The 23,229-nt window shown below is 40.1% G+C and overlaps 1 protein-coding gene across 10 annotated transcripts in view; it reads right to left on the reverse strand.

Moving 5' to 3' along the window:
* CALD1 (caldesmon 1) overlaps positions 1 to 23,229 on the reverse strand; it is a 175,423-nt gene that overhangs the window by 6,706 nt on the left and 145,488 nt on the right. For 5 of the 10 annotated variants that reach the window (XM_015864723.2, XM_015864704.2, XM_015864733.2 and 2 more), the window contains 7 exons: positions 21,443 to 22,421; positions 20,722 to 20,802; positions 15,824 to 15,972; positions 10,329 to 10,512; positions 8,387 to 8,527; positions 1,160 to 1,203; positions 985 to 1,063 (listed from right to left, as the gene is read on the reverse strand). In XM_015864723.2, coding sequence (XP_015720209.1) covers positions 985 to 1,063; positions 1,160 to 1,203; positions 8,387 to 8,527; positions 10,329 to 10,512; positions 15,824 to 15,972; positions 20,722 to 20,802; positions 21,443 to 22,421 — 1,657 coding nt within the window. The remainder of the gene's footprint in view (positions 1 to 984; positions 1,064 to 1,159; positions 1,204 to 8,386; positions 8,528 to 10,328; positions 10,513 to 15,823; positions 15,973 to 20,721; positions 20,803 to 21,442; positions 22,422 to 23,229) is intronic. The other 5 variants (XM_015864748.2, XM_015864757.2, XM_015864771.2 and 2 more) reach the window with 3 other exon arrangements.

Below are 23,229 nucleotides of genomic sequence, written 5' to 3' on the forward strand. Positions count from 1 at the left end.
TTTAAGTCATTACATTATATTTGGAATTATGTCAGCTTTTTAGGAGAGGGGTGGGGTGGGTGCCAGTTTAGGTTTTTTTGGCAGTTTGCTTTTGCATGGTTACCAAAAGAAGTGGGCCAAACATAGTCTCCTCCTCCCCTTCAAAATCCTTGTACATTTTACACAGTACAGTCTTGAGAGGAGGAGAAACCTACGTGAGCTACCAAGATAATATCCCTTTTAATAATCTTCTTATTCCCATTATACTTAATACCTCAGGTCTGCTGCATTAACCAATGGCTTACACATTACCTGCACTCACTGACTCACAAAAGTGTTTCATAAACAAGCACATAAAAAACTACTTTTTCTTGAACTATGAGCAGGGGAAAAAAAAAACCAAACAAAAACACCCAAGTTCTGTTTTAAAAGAACATTATTGGCTGTTCTTTGCTGAAAACACCTGGGGTTGAATTCTACTTGTCTTTATAATTATTATCCTGCTTCTTCTTTGTCACTTCATATCTCCCTAATTCACTCAAGTTTCTCGTTCTGCCCAGGATTTTCACTCTGAAGTGGCAGAGTAAGCAAAACAGTCCCAATTCCTTGCTCTCTTATAAGCTATTAAGTGACACTAAGCAAATTAGCTCAGGATGACTATCATCTGTCTGCTAAGAGACAGGATACAGATGTCACTCAAGAGATGCTGACTGAATCCTTCAAGTGCTTCTCCAAGCTTACAAAGTAGGCAATAAGTTTTGTAGCCCAGAAGGGAAGAAGTGAATCAAAGACTATGTTTAATTGTATATATATGTTAGTTATTGGCATGCCTCAAGCATTTTATTTTGGAGTCTCTTTAAAAAGAACCTTTGAGAAAACAAACAAAAAAGCAATCAAAGAAACAGACAAAAAAAGATGATATTTTTAAACAGTAAAATATAGGATGATTATTAAAGCCCAAAAGCCATTAGTAAATAAAGTCATTGTGACCTGTAATTAACTTACCACAACTGCGCTAGTGTATTGCTCAAGTCTACTGTCAATCTTTGAGACAACTGCTGTTGTGTGGGCAGGTTTCGCACCACTTCAGGGAGCAGAAAAGAGAAAGAAATTGTTACTTACTATGATTAAACATTTTGGCTGAATATACAATATGTTTGTTGGTGTGGTTTTTTTTTACCTCTTCTGAGCGGATTTATTCAAAAATTCTGCTCGTTCCTCTATCTAGAAGAGAAAGAAACAAGAGTTACAAATTTAAAGGTTATAGACAGACAACTTGTACAAGGCTGGGATATAACACCATTTTAAATGACAAAAGATCAGTCTAAAAGAGATGAGTTCCAAGAGAAATCACCACAGACACACGCTGAGGTTTGTAATTAGGAGCCTCAACAGATGCATTAGGAGTAGATATAGAAGAATGTATTTGCATTTTGGGTCAGAAATACTTTAAACAATCAACTTCCTCACGTCTCTTCCACATCATGTAGTTCTATGTCTTGTCTCAGGCTCTATACTTTCACTTAAGAGTGAAGAAACACGCTACTCCAGGGGATAGAAATGACTGTTCATCAGCCTTGTCATACTCCTAGGGATTCCCTGTTCTCAGCATCCATTGCCCATTCTCAAATCACTTTAACAATGACTCCTGCAGCACTTCTGCCTTCAAGGTAAGGCAATAAGAGCCCTTCCTTTATAAGGTTCTCCTCGGTGCACTTTAGCATTAAGGCTGTATGAGATGCGCCAGTCATACACCAATCCCATCAAAGGGCATACATGTTTTCCTTCTTTAGATCATATAAGCAAAAGCTAATGTTCTTCACATCAGTGTAGAATTTGCCCAAGAAGACAACCAGAAGAACTCTCCAGATAGTGTCACATCCATCTCGAAAGCACCTCTAAAGTTTTAATGAATGCATACAATTTACAGAGTAATTTATAGAATTTTAGTTACCAATAAAACATCTCAAAGCAGTCTGATGCAGAATGATGGGCTTTTGCCTGAGCTTGCACCAGCTGTTTCACCTCACTCTCACTAGATGGCAGCAATACACCAGAGAGGAACTGCAGAGCACAGCAGCACACACAGGGATGCAGGTCGGCCGCCCTTCCCCTTCCATCCTCACAGTGAGCAACTTAGTTTTTCCCAAGGGAAACACAGTAGCGTTGCAATAAAGCAAGTAAATAATTTGATTTAAAGCAACTAGATGGATTTACGATGTTAAAACACATCGCCTCACCGCAATTATGGTATAGTACGAAGTTTCCCAAAGCACTGATTTCTGGGCCATAAACAGCAGTAACCAAAATATGGGTTGTATCAACCAGAGCTGTTGGTTTTTCCTGTTGTCTGGATGAATGCAGGAGTAAATCCCCCAGCTGCATCAGTGAAACACTTGTTTGTAGGAAGAGTAGTAAGGAATATCCCAAAGAACCAGAGCTCCGGTTAACTACACTATAAATCACTTACAGCATCTTCTAGTTCAGATCAACTCAGATTCCACTTGAAGTCTTACAAAGGGGACAGATCTTAAAAGTTTTTTAAAATAAGCTAAACACCAGAGTCTATGGAAACTTCTTATGTTCATAAAGGAAAGACATTTCTCTACAGCAGGAAAACCCAGCTGGCACAGGCATTAGGAGAACAGCCTGTGCCTATGGAGAAGAGGGACATAAATTACTGAGGTTGTAGTAAAAAGATGCGGAATTATTCCTTACCCTCTGGTAACAACAATGATCTGAGCATTTTTTTGTGGTATCAAAAATAGGCTGGGAACTGCTTGAAACAGGAGGATGGGGAAGGAAACTTGAAATAGAGGGAAACAGGAGAGTAGTCAGAAAGTCGCTGTGAGAGCTGGACATGATCCTCTTTCTGAGGAAGAACACGCCTTGTGTGGATGGGTAACACATTTTCTGCACATTTATATAAGGGCTTCATTTATAGAACATTTGCCTTAAAGCTCTGCATGCCATGCACAGAAGAATATATTGCAAACACAGCTGTGCACACAAATTCACTCAGCATACAGCTCAAATACATTCAGACTGCACAGCAATATCTAAAGGTTATGTACTACTGCACAGCACACAAACTCCATGCAAATAATTTTAAATGTTTGACACATACAGTGAACAATATTACAAAATAGATCTGCAAGACAAACAGGGAACGCAAGGTGATTATCACAAAATGTAAGGTATTTCCTCAGTTTGAGATCAAGAAATAAAAAGAATCTTGCTAAACACTTTGGAACTATGTTCTGTCACTGTGGAATACTTTCCATACCTCTAGCACAAAACACACATAGTCTGAAAAGTCAATCTGCCAGTCTCTAATTAAACTATGAGCAGAGAAAAAGAACCTGGGATCTCCTGAAACATCTCTCCCACCCAACCTCAGTTGCTTGAAAGTTTAGCATTTAGTCCAAACTACTCATTTTACCCTCTATAGTCAGTGGAGAGATCGAAGATCTCACCTCACCCTGAGGAAGACGGACCTGCTTGTCCAACAGTGCTGACTCCTCACTCTATCAACTGCCAAATAAGCCTAGACTGGTCAACAAAGACACCTAGATGGACACCTTCTCTTCTGCTGGTGAATCTGGATGAAATTAAACCCTCTAGGAACTAGCTCCTGCCTAAAGCCTGATGATAGCTGTGTGTCAACAAAAGCACCCAGCCATTTAACTGTATCTCTGCAGTTATCACTACAAAGCAGTGACTTGCACCGTGGTTCCCATTCTACTCAGTGCTTTGAGGTGCCCTTATCATGGCAGTAGCCACCAATGACATAAATGTAAAACAAACAGTTCTACAGTTGACTGGGGCCTTTCTCAACAGGGATAGCACACACAGGTGGCAAGAAATAAATTAAGCAAGATGTTACACAACAATATAGGAATGCACTTATACATATTAAATATTTTATAGATGCATTTTAATCTCTGATCGTGCAAGAATTTGCTCAATTATTAAAAATCCAGTTTAAATGTGGGAGTCAAAGTGTGCTCTATTCCATCTGTACATCCTCCAAGAACAGAAACTGAATGAAAAAGGAATGAGTTAATACACAGTTTGAGCCAATGACATGGGAAACACGTACCATCTAAATATTTCCAGTAATGTTTGTTTGATGCATAGTTTTTAAATGATTATTAGGAATTTAAAATTGCGTATTGGATACTATGCAACAAGATTTCTTGTAAACGGACAGACTGAAAAAATTATGTGTCGAGAAAGAGAGGGAAGAGGAAACACACATAAAAACAGAAATCACTTTCTTATAATTTCATCTCATGTCTCAGAGGTAGAAGAACCTGGTGGAAATTTACTCTGTGTGATAGCTGGTAGTCTCTGGGAGTAAATAGCTTCTCCTTAGCCTTGCCTCCCATTCTCTTTTGCTGGGCTTTTTCCTCCGCTTTCAGCAGCATCTGTGCAGAATAAGCCAACTTGTGTGCCCCGGTGGCGCAGTGGTAGAAGTGCCGCGTTGCAACACCGGGGCCTGGGTGTTCGAATCCCCTGTGGCGCAAGTGGTAGAAGTGCCGCTCTGCAGCACAGAGGCTCGAATACCGGGGGTTGGACTTGATGATCTCTAAGGTCCCTTCCAACCCGCACAAGACTATTACTATTACTACTATTACTCCAGTCTACCTGAAAGACCACAGCGTTACTATCAGCAGCAAAGAAGGGAAAAAGCAAGCATCACAAATCCTGCCCTTGCCCTCCCGTTTTCCTGCCCCAAGAACAGATCATCTCCTCGAAAGCACTGATTGAGCAGAGTCTAATTCTTTCTGGTCAGTGCTCCAGTTCTCAGATATTGAGCAACAATGAGATATGAGCAGATGGGTCTTTTAAAAAAATAAAATAATCTCAAGCCTGAAAAGTTCTGTTTCTTACTTAGTTGCCAGTGCTGCCCTGTGGAAAGCTGGCTGCCACATCAGCCCGTGCATGGCTGGAGATGTCTGCAGCAAAAGCAGGAGATATCCCCAGTGCCCTTGTGTCCTCCTGCTGCTTCCTCCACTTAGCACCTAACTGCTTCTGCATTTCTGTAGTGTCGATGAAGCTCCTCACCATCACCAAATGAGAATCAGTACTGAAATATCCTGTTCTCTCCAGATTAAACTAGAGAACAAGATGCCAATAATGCTCTTTCCAAAAGAAAGCATGAGAAATTAACCTCTCTAAAACAAAGGAACACAACGAGTAGGCAGGAAATCTTATTCTTCTACTGCAGCACCATTTGCGAGAACTAAACTAGAGAGAGTATGAGGTACAGCGGGATGGGAGAGCAGCAAAGGCGGTTCCAGAGACTCTGTTCTTATGAAGACTAAAAAAAGAAGAAAGAAAAAGAGAGAAAGAGAGAGACAGAGAGAGAGCAGAGGCAGCACAGAGATTTGGTACTGCAGCTAGAACCCCTGGGGAACCCACAGCCTTAATAAATTCAAGCTGCTCTGTCCCTAAGCTACGAATGAATCTAGCCTATATTCACTTTGCATCCTTCTTTCTTACTGTCCCCTCTGAAAAAACTCAGCCCCTGTGCCCTCTCTAGAAAGACTCCATGCTGCACAGGCTCCAGCACTTGCAACTCCCCTAAAATTAACTGTCAAAGTCCCTGAAGGTACCATGTCAGTCAATATTACCTCTCCTTTCCTATTCTGTTTACTTCAAATGCAGTCACCTAGCTTCTAGGGACAACAGAGCTCAATTCCATCCGACATCTCAGACTCCCATTTTGATCATGACAGCAACCATCTGTGGTGCACTCTGTGGTCCTGCTGAAACAGCATCTAGGCTTTTAGGGAAGTATTTAACAGTTAAAACAACAGGAGTTGTTCAGCACCTTGTAGACCATTATCTGTTATGGACAAACTAGATAATCACATTAGTACTTTCTAAATACATGTATTTTTATTAAGTCCATGTTTGTATCTTTACACATCTGCATCCACGAGCTATGCAATACATGGAGATGAGCTGTATATCTTGGTCTCTAAATTCTGAGTCTGCTCATCAAGCTACTCCATGCCTTGCTTGATGGATTAATGCCCCATCCATAGATGATAATGCACCATACTATTTTCAGCCTTTCTCTCTTCCTCCCTTTGTTCTAGTTGTCCACCTTGTAAAAAACACATTCTGCTCTCTTCATCTAAGTCATTTCTAGGAACTTCTTTTTCTTCCCTAAAGTTCACAACATCAGAAAGAACACAGGAGAAAAATATCTAGGAGAAGACAGAGTGTGCAGATGCATCATCCAGTCTTCTAATACTGAACCTCTTTTTTTTTTTTTTTTTCTTTCTTAATTCCAATGGCCCACCCACAATTGAGCATTTATGGCTCTCACATGATTCACAACACAGAGGATACATTTATCAAGGGAGAAAATATGTGCCAGCAGATGCTTTACCACTCAAAAGATACTTGGTCGGTTAACAACCAAATGAAAAGGCTGTACACCGACTAGGTTAGGCCAGCTGGAGAAGTCTGTCGAAACAAAAGGTGATGACAGTCACTTTTCTCTAAAAACTGGAGTTTGGCATTCAGTAATTAAAACTAGATTATTTTCTGCTCAGCTACTGACCACAGAAGGCCAAGGAACAGTTTTGGGCATGAGGATCAAGAGTATTACATACATATTCTGGCCACCCACAGACACCAGACTGAAATATGTAGAGGATCACCAATTTCCAGAGAAACTGAAAGAAAAGCAGGTACAGAGTTGCATGTATCAGCTTTTGTAACAAAACAAAACAAAACAAAACAAAACAACACAAAACAAAACAAAACCCAAAACAAAAACATCTTGCTACCTACCAGGCTATCAAAACATCAGCAATTACCATTGGTAAAAAAAAAAAAAAAAAAAAGAACCTCAAATGCTTAACGTTATGAATATCCCAGCTTTCCTCTAAAAATACTTTTAGTAGCATCAATCCAAAAGTTCTCTGAAAGCTGTGAACCTCCTGCCAAATCCACTGTTTTGTCCCACTCTCCCCAAAATTATGATCTGCATCTTGCTATTATGTGTTTTCAAGTATAATTTTCTCTCTTATGAGTCATCTGTGAACTAAAGCTCCAAACATATGTCATAAAAGGCATCTTAATAAACAGAAGGATGGGAAAAAAGCCCTCTCAGGAGGACTGGGAAGAAGCTGTGCAATTACAGTGTCCATTCCTGACACAGCCTTTTGCAACCAAAATTGCAAGACCAGGTTTATCTAATAGGATAGAGCTGTGAAGCTTGGCAACCTTCATTTACAGCTGTATGTGTTCTGCCCTCAAATTTCAAGTTCAGATGTTTCTGAGGAGTCAAAGCCAAGTCCAGCCAAAAGTATCTGGCCACTGTATTTTCTGGAACAGAACCCAAAACCATATGGGGCTGAAGCTCCACATCAGTTTGAGGAGTGAACTTTGTAAGCAGAAATGTCATTCTGACAAAATGCAGCTTTGCCACTCATGAATGGCATTTCTTCATCCCATGCAGATCTAATTTATGATCTGATGCGAGCTTCTACCTGACAACCTCATGCCGAGTTCATTTTCCTCCTTGGCCTACTAAGTGGTCCTTTTTGTCAGACATTTTGGATTTTTATTTGACTAATACCTCAAATTGGAAAAAAAAAAAAAAAAAAAAAAAAAAAGATAGGTCAAAATGATAAACAGAACTGTAGTTTGAACCTGAGCTGAGAAAGAGACTAGAAAAAATACCAAAACAAAATTCCCAATAATTTCACTGGGTCCAAGATTTCTCTTCTATGCTGAAAGATCATTTCAATGATTTATCTGACATGCAAAATAATACAGGCCACAGAAGACCACTTAGAAATTCCTGCAGCAAGGGAACGCTTTGTTTTGTTTTTAAATATTATGTAAGAAAATGAAATTGAGCGCAGTATTTCCAGATATTGTTTCAGAGGGATTAGGCATAACATAGACCTCCCATATGAGACACTTTCAACTAATGATACTTAGGCTGAGTATACTTAAAAGACAAAGTAATATGGCAATGGAGAAAGTAATCATGGATAAGGAAAACGACAAAGAACATCTGTGATCTTTTCTGCCCCAGCTCACAAATCAGTTCTATAATAAACTGAGAAATTGGAGTAGCAACACAACTCTGAGTTCCCAAAATAATTTCCTCTTGAAGGTGATGAAGCATTTTGGACATTATTGACATTGCTGAATAACTCTCAGGCTAGACAATTTTTAGAAAGCATCTCTAATCCTCAATCACGTCAATGAATTAAGTCTTTAAGCTGTAGGTTTTAGGCTAAGACCTATTTCAAAGCATTGGCCCAAGTATGATATCAAGTAATTTACACAGTGCTTTGGTGTTGGGTAGTTGCTTTGGACTAAAACACCCATTAATTTTTTGGTACTAAACAGAAGATAGCAGGGAGGTTACCTTGAGAGATGAACCTTTAGGACCGAAACATTTAAATGGCTTCTTTTCTTCAGATACGCCATCTTCTGGCACTTTCTGACGTTTCTCAGCAGCTTCAGCTCTTCTCCTTTCAATTTCTTCCTTCATCCTCTTCTTTTCCTCCTAAAAAGTATTAATTCATTCTTTCAGAAACTTCATCACCATTACAAGACTTTGCTGTCCTGCAAAAATTTGTCAGACTATCGAAGAACAGATTTTTTTATGCTAGCTAAAACAGTTCAGTGAATGCTATCTGAATGCTAGTAACATACTGGTGACAATACATCACAGTAGCAAGTGAAGAAGACAATTACTCCATACTCCTTTAATGTCTCCTCACAGCGATGTCAGCAGATTTACCGCCAAACAGTGTCACTTACAGAGAACAAAGCACATTTATAAAAACATGATTTCATTAAGAACTCAAGGTCAGAAACTTAGGTATTTGTATTTAAAAATATTTCTGAAGAACACTCAGCTGAACTGAAAAAACCTGCAAACAGGTTTTCGAGTGAACTAGTCAACCAGCTTGTACAGATTGCTATTTGTCTAAACTGGTGTAAGAACCAAAAAATCTCATGGTCTCATTTTGCTTCCCAAATTCAGTTTCTCTGTACCCTCAAGCTTCATCTTTGTATTGTTTCTCTCTCAGTCTTCTCTAGCAATTGTACCAAGGTTAATATTTCACGTGGAAAAAAATTGATAAGATGCCCAAAAAGTGAAGATGAAATGCTTATAGTTTTCCCTCCACAGAGAAAACGAGTTTTTACTTTCAGAGTTGCAAGTTGAAGCACAACCATTGTGAGTGCTGGTTAGCGGAGTCTTTCACACAGTTAAGTCACTGTGCAATTCAGCATCTATTTAATCCTACTGTAAAAAGCATAGCATGTTAAAGCAATTGGCATTTATCTACAAGCACTATTATTATTCTTCCACCATTTGTTTTCCAAACAAGTAAGATTCCTTAATGATGCACCAGAGATTTTAAAATTCTATTTATAAAGTCTCTTGGCAAAGGAAGCACAAGCAAACAGATGTGCTTGGGTACTCAATATTTAAACAGGCAAAAATATCTTCCTAATGAGATCTTGCCCATCACAACTGTATATAACATTAGCATTCCAGTTCATCTGCGGCAGATGAATTTTTGCCACATCCTTTCTAATTTGAGTTGTGCAACATCAAAGAGACACTGAAAATAAATTAAGAAGTCTGTGGCTATAAGAGCCTCCAAAATGTTAGCCAAAAAGCGTATAAATATGCAGCTGCTGTAGATGGCATCCTGACTAATTAAGACATTATTAGAGCCTTGTCTTCCTTGAGGCTAGAACTGCAGTTTTTCTTGGTATCCTGAATGTTTTACCTTGGGTTCTCACTGGAAATCTATGTGATGTGGTTGACTGATACAAAATACAGCACGCCTGCAGTTAAATCTGTAGGTTAGAGGAATGGGGTAATTTTAATGCCAATGGCATATTTGAGATACGGTCTATCCATTGTGATAGACCATCTCCTGACACAGGCAAAGAAACAGCCATTCTGGAAGAGCACATGATCCAAACATAAGGCTCAAACAAAGGACAAAACATGAAGCAAAGTCTAGCAGCAAATCCCCACACAGACCTCAGGCAGTATTGGGTTCACAAAGGAGAAGCACAGTTTGCCCTGTATACCTGTTTGAGTTTGGTCTTGCTTTCATTGTCACATACTCCTTCCTCACCTACATGCAACTTTCCCATGGTATCATTTTCCCCTTTTGCTAAATGCAGATTCATCCATGTCCAGCCTCACTAACTTCTTTGTCTAGAGGTGTCATTATTGTACAGATACTGTTGTAAAGAGTAACCATCTAATCTGAGATGAGTGGAAGCAAAGGAGTTCCAATGAGGAATTAAGAGAGCAATACTTAGTCCTTTACACTTACCTCCTCTCTGATTTTTCTCTCAGCCTCCTCCTGTTTCTTCTTCTGCTCCTCTTCCTCCATGATTTTCCGGCGCTCCTCCCGCCTTTTCTTCAGCTCATCCAGCTCCGCAGCTGCCTCCTGCTGTTTCTCCTTCAGCTTCTCAGAGTCAGCCTCAGCATTTCCAGCTCCTTTCAAATTGGAGCGGCTGGGAAAGAAAGGAAAGACAAGGTAATGCACCGTAAGTTTTCCCATCCTGGCCAGAGCCAACCCCAATGCCCCACATTCACCAGCAACACAGAGATACTCTTTGTAAGCTCTTTTGCTCCTTACAAACTCCGTCAAACTCAAAGCATTTGGGGTAGGTGTCAGGCAGGTCGGGACACTTGGAGGAGCATGTCTCCCTTCCACTGTTAGTGAGGAAGCAGGCTCATGCACTTGAAACAGGGGCTAGACCACCCTGCGTGAGATCTCAGGCCACCTCCATTTACATCACAGCTCAACAACTAAGCTTTACATATTTAACAGCTCAGGTAACATCAGCAAGATGCATCTTATCAGCATCTTCATGAGGAGATATGAGGGCTGGTCTGAAAGTAATGCCTTCTATTTTATGACGCTGGCCTACAATGTCAGACATAAATGTTGATGGTATAGCAGTAGAGGTTGAACTTTCCTGATAGTATTCCATTGCATTTTGCTGCTGTGTGACAGATGGCAGCAGAGAGGCAGTCTGACAAAATGGCACCTGACATGGAAGTGCATATGAAGCAACGGTGCCACCAAATTCCTCCACAAGGAAAAAAAATGGCACCCATTGACATTCACTGATGCTTGTTGAACATTTCTGGAGACCAAATAGTAGATGTGAGCACAGTGAGGTGGTGAGTGATGAGCTTCAACAGTGTTGACAGTGACATGAAAAATAAGCCACATTCTGTATGGCCATGCACAGTAGTCACCCCACAATGTGAAGCGTGGTTTGATAGCTCATTCACACAGATCAGACCAGGGAACTGTTTATGGAGCTGAACAGCAGTTTCAATGCTTTAGAAACAATGGAAGCAACATTGGAATATTGCAGTTTGCACCAGGTGGGTCCCATGAATGCTCACACAAGAACAGAAAGAACACCATATGCAAGTTTGTCAGGACCTACTGAACCAACATGAGGCTGAAGATGACAGTTTCCTGGATCATAACATTACTGGTGAGAAGGCACGGTGTCGCCACTCAAAGCAAGAGTTAAAACTGCAGTCCAAGCAGTGACAATATCTGAATTCCCCATCAAGTAAAATGTTCAAGATGCAGTCCTTAGCAGATAAAGTAATGTGCACCATCTTTGGGATAGGAAAGGGGCAATCCTTCTGGATTTCCTGGAACCCAGACAAACCATGACTCTGACTGCTGCATCATGTTGCTGACTAAGCTGAAGACTCAAACTTCCAGAGTCAGGCCAGAGAAGAAGACAGTCTTTCTCTTGCAACATGATAACACCAGGTCTGTACCAGTCTGAAGACATAAGCACATTCTTGGTCTTGGCTGGACTGTCCTACTACACCTGTTTGATTTGGTACCTTGTGACTTCCAACTGTTTGGGCAGGTGAAAGGTGGACTGTGTGGCTATTTTCCTAGCAAGTGACCAAACCAGATACAGAAGGAAACAGAGTGGTGAGACTAGTACAGTTTCAAAACCTAAAACCTTTTTAAAAGCCTAAAAATGTTCCTATGTAACTTAAAGCACCTATCACTTGGATTCTGCAAGCTTGTATGAATAGAAAGATTCATCAGAACTTTTGCTGACATTTTCCAGGGAAAATATGACTTTAATTAAGGAGGTGGAAATTATTTATTAATGGCAACTTTCCACAGGAGAAAACCAGAAGTTTTCCAACCAACTCTAGTATGAGAGACAGACAGAAAGAATACAAGGAGTGAGGGGTGGGAGAAGAGTATTTGTATAGGTGAAGTGCATACTTTCAACAGAGTCAGATAGTATCACCTAATTAAACAATTACCACAACAGTGTTTAGTCAAACGTCTACTCCCTGAGTATGTTTAGAGTTACTGCTGACAAGGAGAGGTACCACAGAGGTATCAGTGTGCTATCCATAAGGGACAGAAAAGGAATGTACTTACTGATTTTTTTTTATTTTCATTTTTTTTAAAAGATCTTTCTGTTCTGTTCTGTTGACATTTAGAGAAGTTGGATATTAATGACTTCATTAATGGAACCAGAGTGTTGTGGAATCAAATGCCAGAAGACGGAACAAATCAAGTGTTCCAACAATAACAATAACTTAGAGATGATGAGATTAGAGATGACAACATGAAGAACAAATACATAAATTTGCAGTCTGCTGAATCACACCCAGTCCTGCAAAGGCACTCTCCATTCAAATAGATCTCTCATCTAGATGGGGTTAGCCATATAAAACAGACTGTAGGATCAGAGCTGAATTATCTGTGGTTTCAATATCGCAATAGGATCTGCTAACACAGATTACTCTGCCCTCACATGGTATTACCCGACTGGGAAAAAACTCAGCTGCAGCAGGGCAGAATGTATTATTTGGAAACTATATTACTAAAAGAACATATGGTAAAACAGCATAACCAAACCAACATCCTGATGTGAATATCAGCTGTTGTGCTTCATCTGTGAAAGTTCAACACCAATGTGGTAAGACCTGACATTTATTTTGCAATGTGTTTATTTGGTTTTAGAAAGTCTTTTCTATGTATAACAACACAAAGCAAAGCTAAAGGGAAAGAATTCCCAGAGGTATGTGAACTTTTGTATCCCCAGGACATTCTCACACCCGATTTTCCAGAGTTATAGCTACATAGTATATATTTCCCTAAAATCACCTTATCACAATCCTTTTCTGCTCTAGCTCCTAATCCGGAACATGTTTTTGCCATGGAATTACTTCATTCATTGAAATGGAGCCATAAAATCACCCTCCATCAAAAGCACTGTGTAGCTGTGAGTAGTTACTAATAAGGGTTTGCATCAGATAGTGCTGTATAATTAGAGTAAGGAACTCAAGTCCATTTTTAATTAAAAAACCATAAATACATAAAAGTAAAGCACCAAGAGAAAACACTGTCGACTGTTTGAATTTTCACTTAGGCTGCTCAGAGAACAAAGTGAGGGCCAGCTCCTGTGGTTTGAGGTATGGTTTTGGGTGGTTAGGCCTGAAATATTTCTAATGTCATTTGCATAGATAACAAAAAGTCACAAATCTTAATGGGGCACAAGGTGTTTATAAAGATCCAATTCATCTATCCTGACTGGGCCATTAAGAAACTTTTTTTTTTTTTAAACGTTTTCCTGCTTCATTTCATGGTTGCAACTTTTGTAACAAACATCTCAGGAACCTAATATATTAATTAATTAGTTGTTCTTGCTATCTGAAGTCTGCATTGTCCCAGCCAGACCTGCAAGTTTCAGATCACCAAAAACCCAACAAGTCACTTCTAGTAGACGCAATGATCCAATTTTTGGGTGTGAAGCCTGTTGTTGGACTCAGTGATCCTTATGGGTCCCTCCCAGCTCAGGATATTCTATGATTCTATGACAAAGGAATCGGTTGCAAGGGCAAACACTTCACACTCAAAATTAAAAGAGGTGAGAAGATAACATTTACCCCGTTTCTCTTAACAAATAACTACTCTGTTTTATACCAGTACACAAGAAAGGTTAATGTTTAGTGACTTCAGTGCAGACAGCCTCAAAGAAATCAGCAGCTACTCTCTACTTTTAATTCATGAAAAAACAAAGGTAGAATCAAGTCTTAGGATTTTTGTTTAGAGACCTCAAGAGTCCTCCTTACAAAGGAGAACACTTCAGCTTTCTAGCTAATTTTATTCTCATGGAGCCTTTTGCTTCTGGTTTTGCGTAATCTGAAACAGGAAACAATAAACTGGCAGTAATTCTCCTTATTTTCCTCCACCTCCCCAAAATCCTCTATTCTCAATGGATTCTGGGAATCTCCATTCCCTACTGTCAACAATGAAAAATTAGTACTGAGATGCTGGGTGGAGGAAGAATTTCGTAAGTACCTCCTTGGTGCTAAGAAATGAAGACAGTTGCCGGCTTTCAGACAAGGAGGAAAAGGAAAGAAGTGGTTTGTGGGAACCAAAAATGTCAGAATAACACGAAAAAAAAGGCATTGCTTCATATTTAGCACTTTTGCATTCCTGTGTGAGAATGCAGAGGAAGGCAAGTGGGAGGGGAGATGAGAAATGAAAGATCTAAAAAGCCTTTTTTTTTTTTTTTCCCTGCAATTTTCTGACTGACATGAACAAATGAGATGCAGATAACATTTTCCTTTAGCCTCCACTACCCTATTTTGTTCTCAGTCATCACCACTGAGAGTTAGCCAAGTTACAATGCTTCTTAACGAGTATCTGATGTGTTCATGCAAAAACAAGAAGGAAGCTCTAAACAAAGCCTTGCGTTAGACATCCTTCTTCACACATTTGGAAATCGTGAAAGAAAAACAGAAAAAGAAGGAAAAAAAGGGAAAAAGAAAAAAAAAAAAAAAGGAATGGAAACTCAAATCTCCATGTTGCCACCAAAGCCCGTCTCCCACAGGAAGTGAAACAAATGAAAACACAACAAAAATACTTTCAGACATCTTTTCTCATGTTATTGATGATGTGACCCCAGTCACGATGTAGGATAGTTCTAAGGAAGGACCATTTCCTGCTACTCCATCTCCATGCTGCCTGACTCTCGCTGTCCTTTGGCCTTAGGTCAGGGTGTCCCCAGGGTCTTTTGAACTGCATTTTATTTTGAGAAAGTTTGATTTTCCAGGAAGAATCACAAGGGGAGTGCTGAGATACAACAGCAAAATCCATCTGCCCCACACAGATTTCTAACTGTGCATGGAAAGCTTAACCTGTTCTTTGCCTCTGCCAATGTACAAGAGAAAGAAAGCTGCATAGGAAAAAAAAAAAAAAAAAAGATTCCAAACAAAAAAACAAAAAAATCATAAAAGCATTTTTTCATCTAACTGAAAAATATTACTTTTGTAGCAAAAAACATTAACTACAAAGTTTGCTTTGAAATCAAGACAGAATCTTTACCCATCAAGAGGTACCAACTGAATTGTGCTGCGTACTGATCTGCATTCTGACTCAAAGCAAGTGAGTAACTAAAAATTATTGAGATCCGACAGATGCAGACAGTGGAATGAAATGTCCCCCAAGGAGGAAAAGTCCAGCAAAGAAAAATAAGTCACTCATTTCTACTGAGGAAGCAAGGTTCTATTTACATCTGCTTTCTGTACTTTGTTTTATCACTGTAACAATGTGAGGGCAGCCTGCTAGGAAACTGACCAACAGCCTTAAATCAGACCTAAGCACTCAGTGAACATTAGAGCCTCCTCTGATGGTGCCAACCTAAGTCTTGAGCACAGCTGCTACAAGGCTAATCACTGGAGACCCCAAGAAATCCCCCTGCTCTGCTCTAACACAAACAAAGACCAGTGTGCTTAGCTGGAACTTACCCAAAAGCATTTTCAGTAGATTTAAGTTTGGGGGCAGTGAGTTCACGTTCTCCATTCTGTGCCTTTTGTTCTGGAACTCCCTTTTTACGATCCCAGACACTTTTCATTTCCTCCTTGGGTGCTTTTTCTTTATCCTTGTTGTCTTTTACCTGCTCAGAAGATACCGTAAATCACAGGGGAAAAAAATGTCACAGCGAGGCTTTACCATTATCAATTAAGGAACAAGAATTCCTTGAACAAGTGATTAACTCAGCAGCTGTCTTCAAAATGATCACGTGCTGTAAGCCAAAAGTAGACTTTTTAGCTTTACAGTTTAGAAATACAAACATCCATCACCCTGCCTTTCTGATCCAAATTCACAATGAAAACACCTAAAATAACCAGTCTTCTGTGAAAGTTTATTGCAGCTACCCAAGTGGTAGCATGGGGCTTGGGCTGCTACATCTTTCTGTAATTGCACCTTCCTTAGTCTCTTCAGTCCTCTCTTCTACTGCAGCATCATTCACGTGCTGACTATAAAGATCCTGGGCTGCACACTCTCTGGGGCTAGGCTTGTTCATATGTTCTTGGTTAAGAGCACTGGAGCAATAGAAATCATTTATAACCTTCATTTCGCTTAAACAAAGCTCATGCTATTTGGGTGTAGGCAGGTTGTTCTGCAGCACAGCAAGGGAGTGCCAACAGAACAGAGCTAGCATGTCCTGCATCACAGCAGGTGGATGCCTCAGTACTACAGGAATAATGACAAAGATAAAAAGCTGATCTTTGTATCGAAGTATAAGTCACTCTGACAAAAAGCACAGTCAGGGGATGGTCAATAGTGTTATCAGGCTCAAATATTTAAACCTATGTAAAAGCAAATGTTCTCTCAAATATTCTCTCCAGAAACACTAAAGTAAAAATTCTCCCTATCCTTACAATTTTTTACCCTATAATTTTTAAGAGCAATCAAGTATATTTACTGCATGAATTTCATTTTTCAGTATCCCCCTATAGTTATGGGCTAGAAGTATTTACCAGAAACAGCCTGATCTCAGCATGCTCATGGCTGGATGCTGAGAAGAAGCGGAGTATACAGATTGACTTAAGTCCTTTGTCCTCAGGCAGAATTATTCCCACGATGAAAATTAGCTGAACTAGCAGCCTAAATAAACTTTCAACAGCAGCAGAGGAAAACTTTATCCCAAAAATATCTCTTTTCCCTGGCTCTACAGCGTTGGAGGAAGCCAGCAAGAAAGGAAAGAAAAGAAAAAAAATACTCTCATCTCTTGCCATCCCATTTGCTAATTAAAAAGCAAAAATAATTTCCATAAGAGTCCTGTCTGCAGCACCACTGCTTTTATGGCATTCCATGTGGCATCAGGAAATAAAAACCTACAGCAGACCACGCTGAGGCGGCACATGCTGCGCGTCAGTACTGAGCAGTTACGCTGCTCCAGTGAGCTTGCTGCTGATGAGGGATGTCAGACACAACCCACACAGACATCTGCTCTGTCCTGAGATCAGGCAGCAGTGGCACAGACATTCCCTACAAGCTCCCGCCAATGGGCTGTAGCTGCAACCTGGCATCACCAGCTTAACAGACAGGAGGGGAGCTCAGTTTCCATAGCCATGCATTTTTGTCTGTGATGCTGTGACTGCTAGCAAGCAAGGCCATTATTGCTAGCTGCCCTAAGAAAAGGTTTCCTGTTTTCTAGGAGCTGAGACAACCAGTGCTATTCATTGAGTCTAGCGTATGCTGCTGGACAGCTATGACTTTTGGGTGCTCCCAAATGTGAACAAGATTCTAGCTTGTGACATGTTCACAGCAATAAAAACTCTGCTGCCTGTTAGCTCAGGGAGATACCAAGAACAGCAATACTGACTGTTGTAAGATCTCAAATGCCAGGATGTCTGTGTTGGGACTTTGAGAGCGTAGGATTTCCTTTGCTGAGATTTTCATCAAGACCTTTCCCAGTCTCATTAAAAAGCTGATACTTCCAGTTGCCTGATGTATTGAAGTCCACTGGGGAGAGTCATATCTCTTACATCTTAATTGAAATTGCTGAGAAAACTAATATTAAAACAATATAGTTTAAAAAATAATAGGTTAGGAAATAGCATTTCAGAAGCTAGCAGGATTTTTGGTAATGTGCACACATTTGAGAAAACCATTAATGCAGCTTGGCTCCCTTATTCAAAAAGATGATAGAACAAGATATTAAAGAAATATTTCACAGCTTTCAGGTCCAATAATTCTCCTACTAATTTTAGTGCCAAAACTGTGATTGATTAGCACAGGAACAAAAAACCATTATGTCCCACTCCAGAGGAAGACATCAGATAAAGTATTTTCCCTTGTCTCGGTTCTTTCCTGAATTACAGGCCAATTCAGCTTCTGCTGAATTTAGTGAAAAGAACTGTTCTGATTCTACTTGGAGTGAGCGTGTGGTGCTACCTGAACCGAAAACAATTCACACTCCCCCTCAAATCTCGAGCCTCAAGTCAAGAAATAACATGGCCAAAACCATGCTTTGCTTAGCTAATTTTCAACACAAATTATTTATTTTTTAATCTTCCTCCATACTAAGTCTTCCCTGTTAGGCTCTTACGCTAGCATTTGAGTGTCAAGATTTTTAAGTCTAGAGCTTGAACAACTTCACACTGCACTGGATTGATTATTGAGGTTGGAACCATTCGGCACACTGAGCTCTTACTTGCACTCAGTTTCTTAGTGTCTTAAAAGCTGAGGGCATCTGGGTCTAGGGCTTCCATTTGGAGTGAACTGCTAGACCCAAATACCATGAGGAAAGCAACTGTTGCAGCACGTCTAGCCAAACTAGAAGCAGGAAATACCAGGAGTCTCACATCATGAGAAAGCTTGTTCTTACGAGCTTTCCAGGATAGTTTTGAGAACCCAAAATCGTGGGGCAGTTCAGAGAAGGAGACAGGTTTTTTTATTATTATTTTTGCTAGTTTGATCAAAATCTGACATTTGAGGGCCAGACTGTAGTCACATTATGAATAGATATGTGCTCATGTTGCACAGTTACAGAAGCAAAATCTGGTTATGTGAAGAAAGTATTCCTTCTGGGATCTTGTTTGCAATATACCACCATCCTCTTAATTGCATATATGTGTCTAAAATGAGTCTCATTGAATTTTACTCTTCGCATGAGGGGAAGGAGTAGAGATAGGAACCCGATCATTACTTTGTTCGGAGTCTGAAATTGTCAGTTTTTCTTCACAAGCTCAGAAGCAACAACTGAGATATTCAAAACTGAGCAGGATATTTCAAAAGTTCAGCACAAGTTTCACCTTTCAGTGGATGGTCATGCAGCCCTGCACCAGAAGGGAGATTCCCTTAAATTGTCTCAACTTGAGCATCCAAAAATGGAAGCACTAAAATCACAAGTCACTTTCAAATGTCATGATGATTCCCTGGAAAATCCAATCTTATGGACATGTTTTAAAGGGATGATGGGAGTCTCACTGACAGCTGAGTGAGCTCCAGGCAAACTCAGGCAGGACATTCTGTCTCAGGCCCTTCCCACCCCCAAAATCAACAGCTTTGGTCAAATGTTTAGAGCCCTCTTTATACAGTGAATTGTAATATTCAAAGATTATGTGCATCAGTGAATATTACAGGCTGGTTCTGTCATATGAACAATTTTTTATGTAATCCTTATTTTTTCACAGTTCCTCTTGTTTCACAATTGGTTATTTGGGGTACAGTGACTGTTAAGTTTTTCTAAAGCACTGTTTTGATGTATCTCACAGCTCTCATTGAACTCTTTCCCTTTCTTGACTAAGTTATTTTAGCACACTGCCAGTCTCTCTCACTTTGGAACCTTTCTTCCAATCATCTTCATAATATTATCTTTTCAATCTCAACTGCATTCTACTAAAAATATGGACAAAATGTCAGGTAACTGGACTTAGAACCCTGTGACATTATTTGTCTTCACCTCTCTCTGATGGGGACCTAAGCTTCTAGAGCATGTTCTGAATCTATCAAGTTTATTTCCAGCAACCAAGGACAACAGAGAAGATCTTCTGAAGCCCTCAGCACTCACAGGCAGACAGACAGGCACAAACTACCTGTCACTAAATCTCAGTGTTGCAACTCTTAAAGAATCCTGGGAACCAGTTTGAACCCATACCTGTGCAAACCTGTAAGAACCTGATTAGTCTCAATGTCTGATAAGGATCAGAGGCTATTCTGATACCTTCTGCATTGACCCGAAAACACACTGAATATGGTTCCCTGTTTGTCAACTGTAACCTGAAGTGTAAATGGTTCCCAAATCTTAATTACTTACCATACAGTAAAACACCATGGCACCAGCTCCTGTGTTTACAGTGGAAATGCAATGCAGTAATTTTTGTAGATTTTCTCTTTAAAACAAAAGAAGAATCTTGGGTATGCACAGTTTAATATATCATGTGATATTGCAGCTTTGGGGAAAAGGATTAGTTAAGATATTCAAGTGGCCAAAGGGCCTAGATTATTATTATTACTATTTTAAGAGTAGGTCTCAGTCACAGGGGAAAAGTTCACAGTAAAGTGAGAGGAAACCAGGGAAGGATGACTAGTTGATACAGTCCTGAAAAATTCATCCCTAAGGTGCAAGCCATTCTTGCATTATTGACAAAAGTGAGTTTGACTGAAGTATTTGTTCTAAGACAAACAGAACTTGGTTCTAAAGACACAGAAGAACCAAATACTTAAGCATATACTGAATGTTAAGCACATAGGTAGCTTCATCTATTTATTTCAGCAAGATTGCTCGTGTTCTTGATGTAAAGCACATGTTTGAGTACTTTGCTGAACAAGCAAAATTCAGTTACAGGTCCCTTATTTATTTTTTTTATCTCAAGTTTCCCTACAACAACTAAATCAATAGTTTATAAATTACCTGATCTTTTTTGGAGGTAGGTTGAACCTTCTCTGGTAAGCTTTCCTTTTTAGCTTCTGCTTTAACCGCTTTGTCTTCCTCCTTTGTTATGGATTTTTCAATAATTTTTGTTTTAAATACAGTATGAAAACATCATTCTACAAGCACTTTTGTTTCTCCACACTGTGCTCAAGTACCAGTCCTGTGCGCAGCCACCTGTTCTTCATGTGCTGTTGTGCCCACATCTGCGTGTACAGCCGTGCTCCCTCCTCCCTCTCCAAATGTTCCCATTCCCCCATCTGGGATTTTCTCACTTGCATGGCATCATGCTCACGTGTTCCAGCAGAGAGCCCTTTCTTGTGATTGCATTTAACACACACATTCCTCACACAGTTTACCAGGTGATGATAATGTTTTGTGCTGAGTTGTGTCTGCCTCAACCTTCTGTCTTACTTCATCAGGTCTGCTTATAGCAACTGAGAAAAAAAAGGCAGCAAAGAACATGCAAAGCTCTGAACGTGCAAGGTTTGCTCTGAACAACGGAGTGAGGACAGGCATGTTATGCATCTCATTAGTGGTAAGCAGAAGCAAAGGGTTTTATTTTAAAACAAACAGACAAAGAGAGTTAGTTGTTTAAAAGCAGGAACAAATCTGTGAGCAAATTTCAATTCAAATTTTTTTCTTGCATTACATTTCTCACAAACCACAGGTGTCTTAATTTGGTGCAGAATGTTTACTGTACCTGTTTTCTTAGCAAATCTGCTTGAGCTTTTTCCTCTTGTGCTTTCTTCTCTTCCATCTTTTTCTTTTTTTCTGCCTCTAACCTAGCCTTTTCTTCAGCTGCCCTCTTTTCCTCTTCTGCCTTAGCCCTCTCTCTCTCCTCAGCTGCTTTCCTCTCCTCTTCTGCCTTGGCCCTCTCCTCAGCTGCTTTCCTCTCTTTTTCTGCCTTTGCCCTCTCCTCAGCTGCCTTCCTCTCCTCTTCTGCCTTAGCACGCTCTCTTTCCTCAGCTGCCCTTTTTTCCTCTTCTGCCTTAGCCCTCTCTCTTTCCTCAGCAGCTCTCTTCTCCTCTTCTGCTTTAGCCCGCTCTCTTTCCTCAGCTGCCCTCTTTTCCTCCTCTGCTTTCTGTTTTTCTTCAGCTGCTTTCTTTTCTTCTTCTGCTTTTAACCTCTCCTTTTCTTCTGCCTCAAGTTTCTCTCTCTCTTTCTCAGCCTCTTCCTTCTCCTTATCTGCAGCATCAGTTATACTCTGCTCCCCTTCCAGCACAGCATTTGTATCATTCTCTGCATTTACAGCTAGAGCTTTTGTTTCTACCACCTCTTCTTTATCTGTGGACTTTTCTACCTGATTTTCCTCTGTGGGTACCTCCTTTGGTTTCTCCTCTTCTGCATCTTTTTCTTCTTTTTTTCCCTCTTCTTCTCCATCTTGCCTCCAATTGTTTCTTTGGTATGATTTGGTAACTGTTTCTGTTTCCTCGACCTCACAGCGTCCTTGGCGTGTTTCAACCTTTTCCTCTTTCCCTGTGGTCTCGTTTTCTTCCACATTGTTTACTTCTCTCCTGCTGGGCACTGACAAGCTCCCATCTGTGATCGTTGGGTCAAATTCCTTTTGACGTTCCAGGGCTTCCTGTAGACGTTTTTGGCGTCTCTCTTCCCGTCTTGCCAGTCTCTCCAACAATGCAGCTTCATCATCTAAACTGCGCTTTGTTTCTTCTTCTGCCACACTACACAAAAGCGACAACTTGTCATTAAAAAAGTTTTCTAACAATGTGTGCACTTAGCTGTTTCTAGAAAAAAAATAATATCACTGTAAGATCATTCCATGGTTTGAAAACACAACAGGTTGCCTAATTCAAATTTTAGCAAAATGGTTCAGGGAATTAATTTTGACATTTCTACATGTATAGGAATGTGGCATTTCACAATGTCAGAGACTGGAAAGGTTTCCTTCTAGGCAACCTCTGACAGCCGCACTGGCAGTCCCCAGAAATCTAACTGACCTTTCTGACCTGATGCTTGGAACAGATGAAGTATAAACAACCTTGAAAAATTCATCCTCCCACTCTGCACCCTACTGCAGAATACATGATAGATATCATCTATCTTTAACCCACCCCTTCAGCTTGGCCAGAGGCATACATGAGAACTCCTTGTCATGCACAGACTAGATTTTGGAAGATGCTACACAATCGAGATACCTTCTTACTTCAGTGACATTCTCTATGAGAAACTGGTTAATCTCTTTCAGCAGCAAAATCCACAGGCACAATCTATAATGTGATAACCTGGCAGTTTAGGGTGCAGTGCAGCTGTGATCATTTGTTCAGGGACATAAATTTCTTAGAGATCGGAATGAGCACAGATCTTAATTTAAGCTTTGCCATTCAGCACCTATAGCTATCAGGACTGGATCTCACTCTCAGCACCTGGAGGCTTTTTGACTTCTTAAAAATTCAGCTCTTTAATTCTCCTATATGCATATTTGTTCCTTCTTTCTAGTTGTTTCTGCTCATTTATTTTATTCTCAAAAAA

This window comes from Coturnix japonica, chromosome 1, assembly GCF_001577835.2.
Source record: "Coturnix japonica isolate 7356 chromosome 1, Coturnix japonica 2.1, whole genome shotgun sequence".
NCBI classification, from domain to species: Eukaryota; Metazoa; Chordata; class Aves; order Galliformes; family Phasianidae; genus Coturnix; species Coturnix japonica.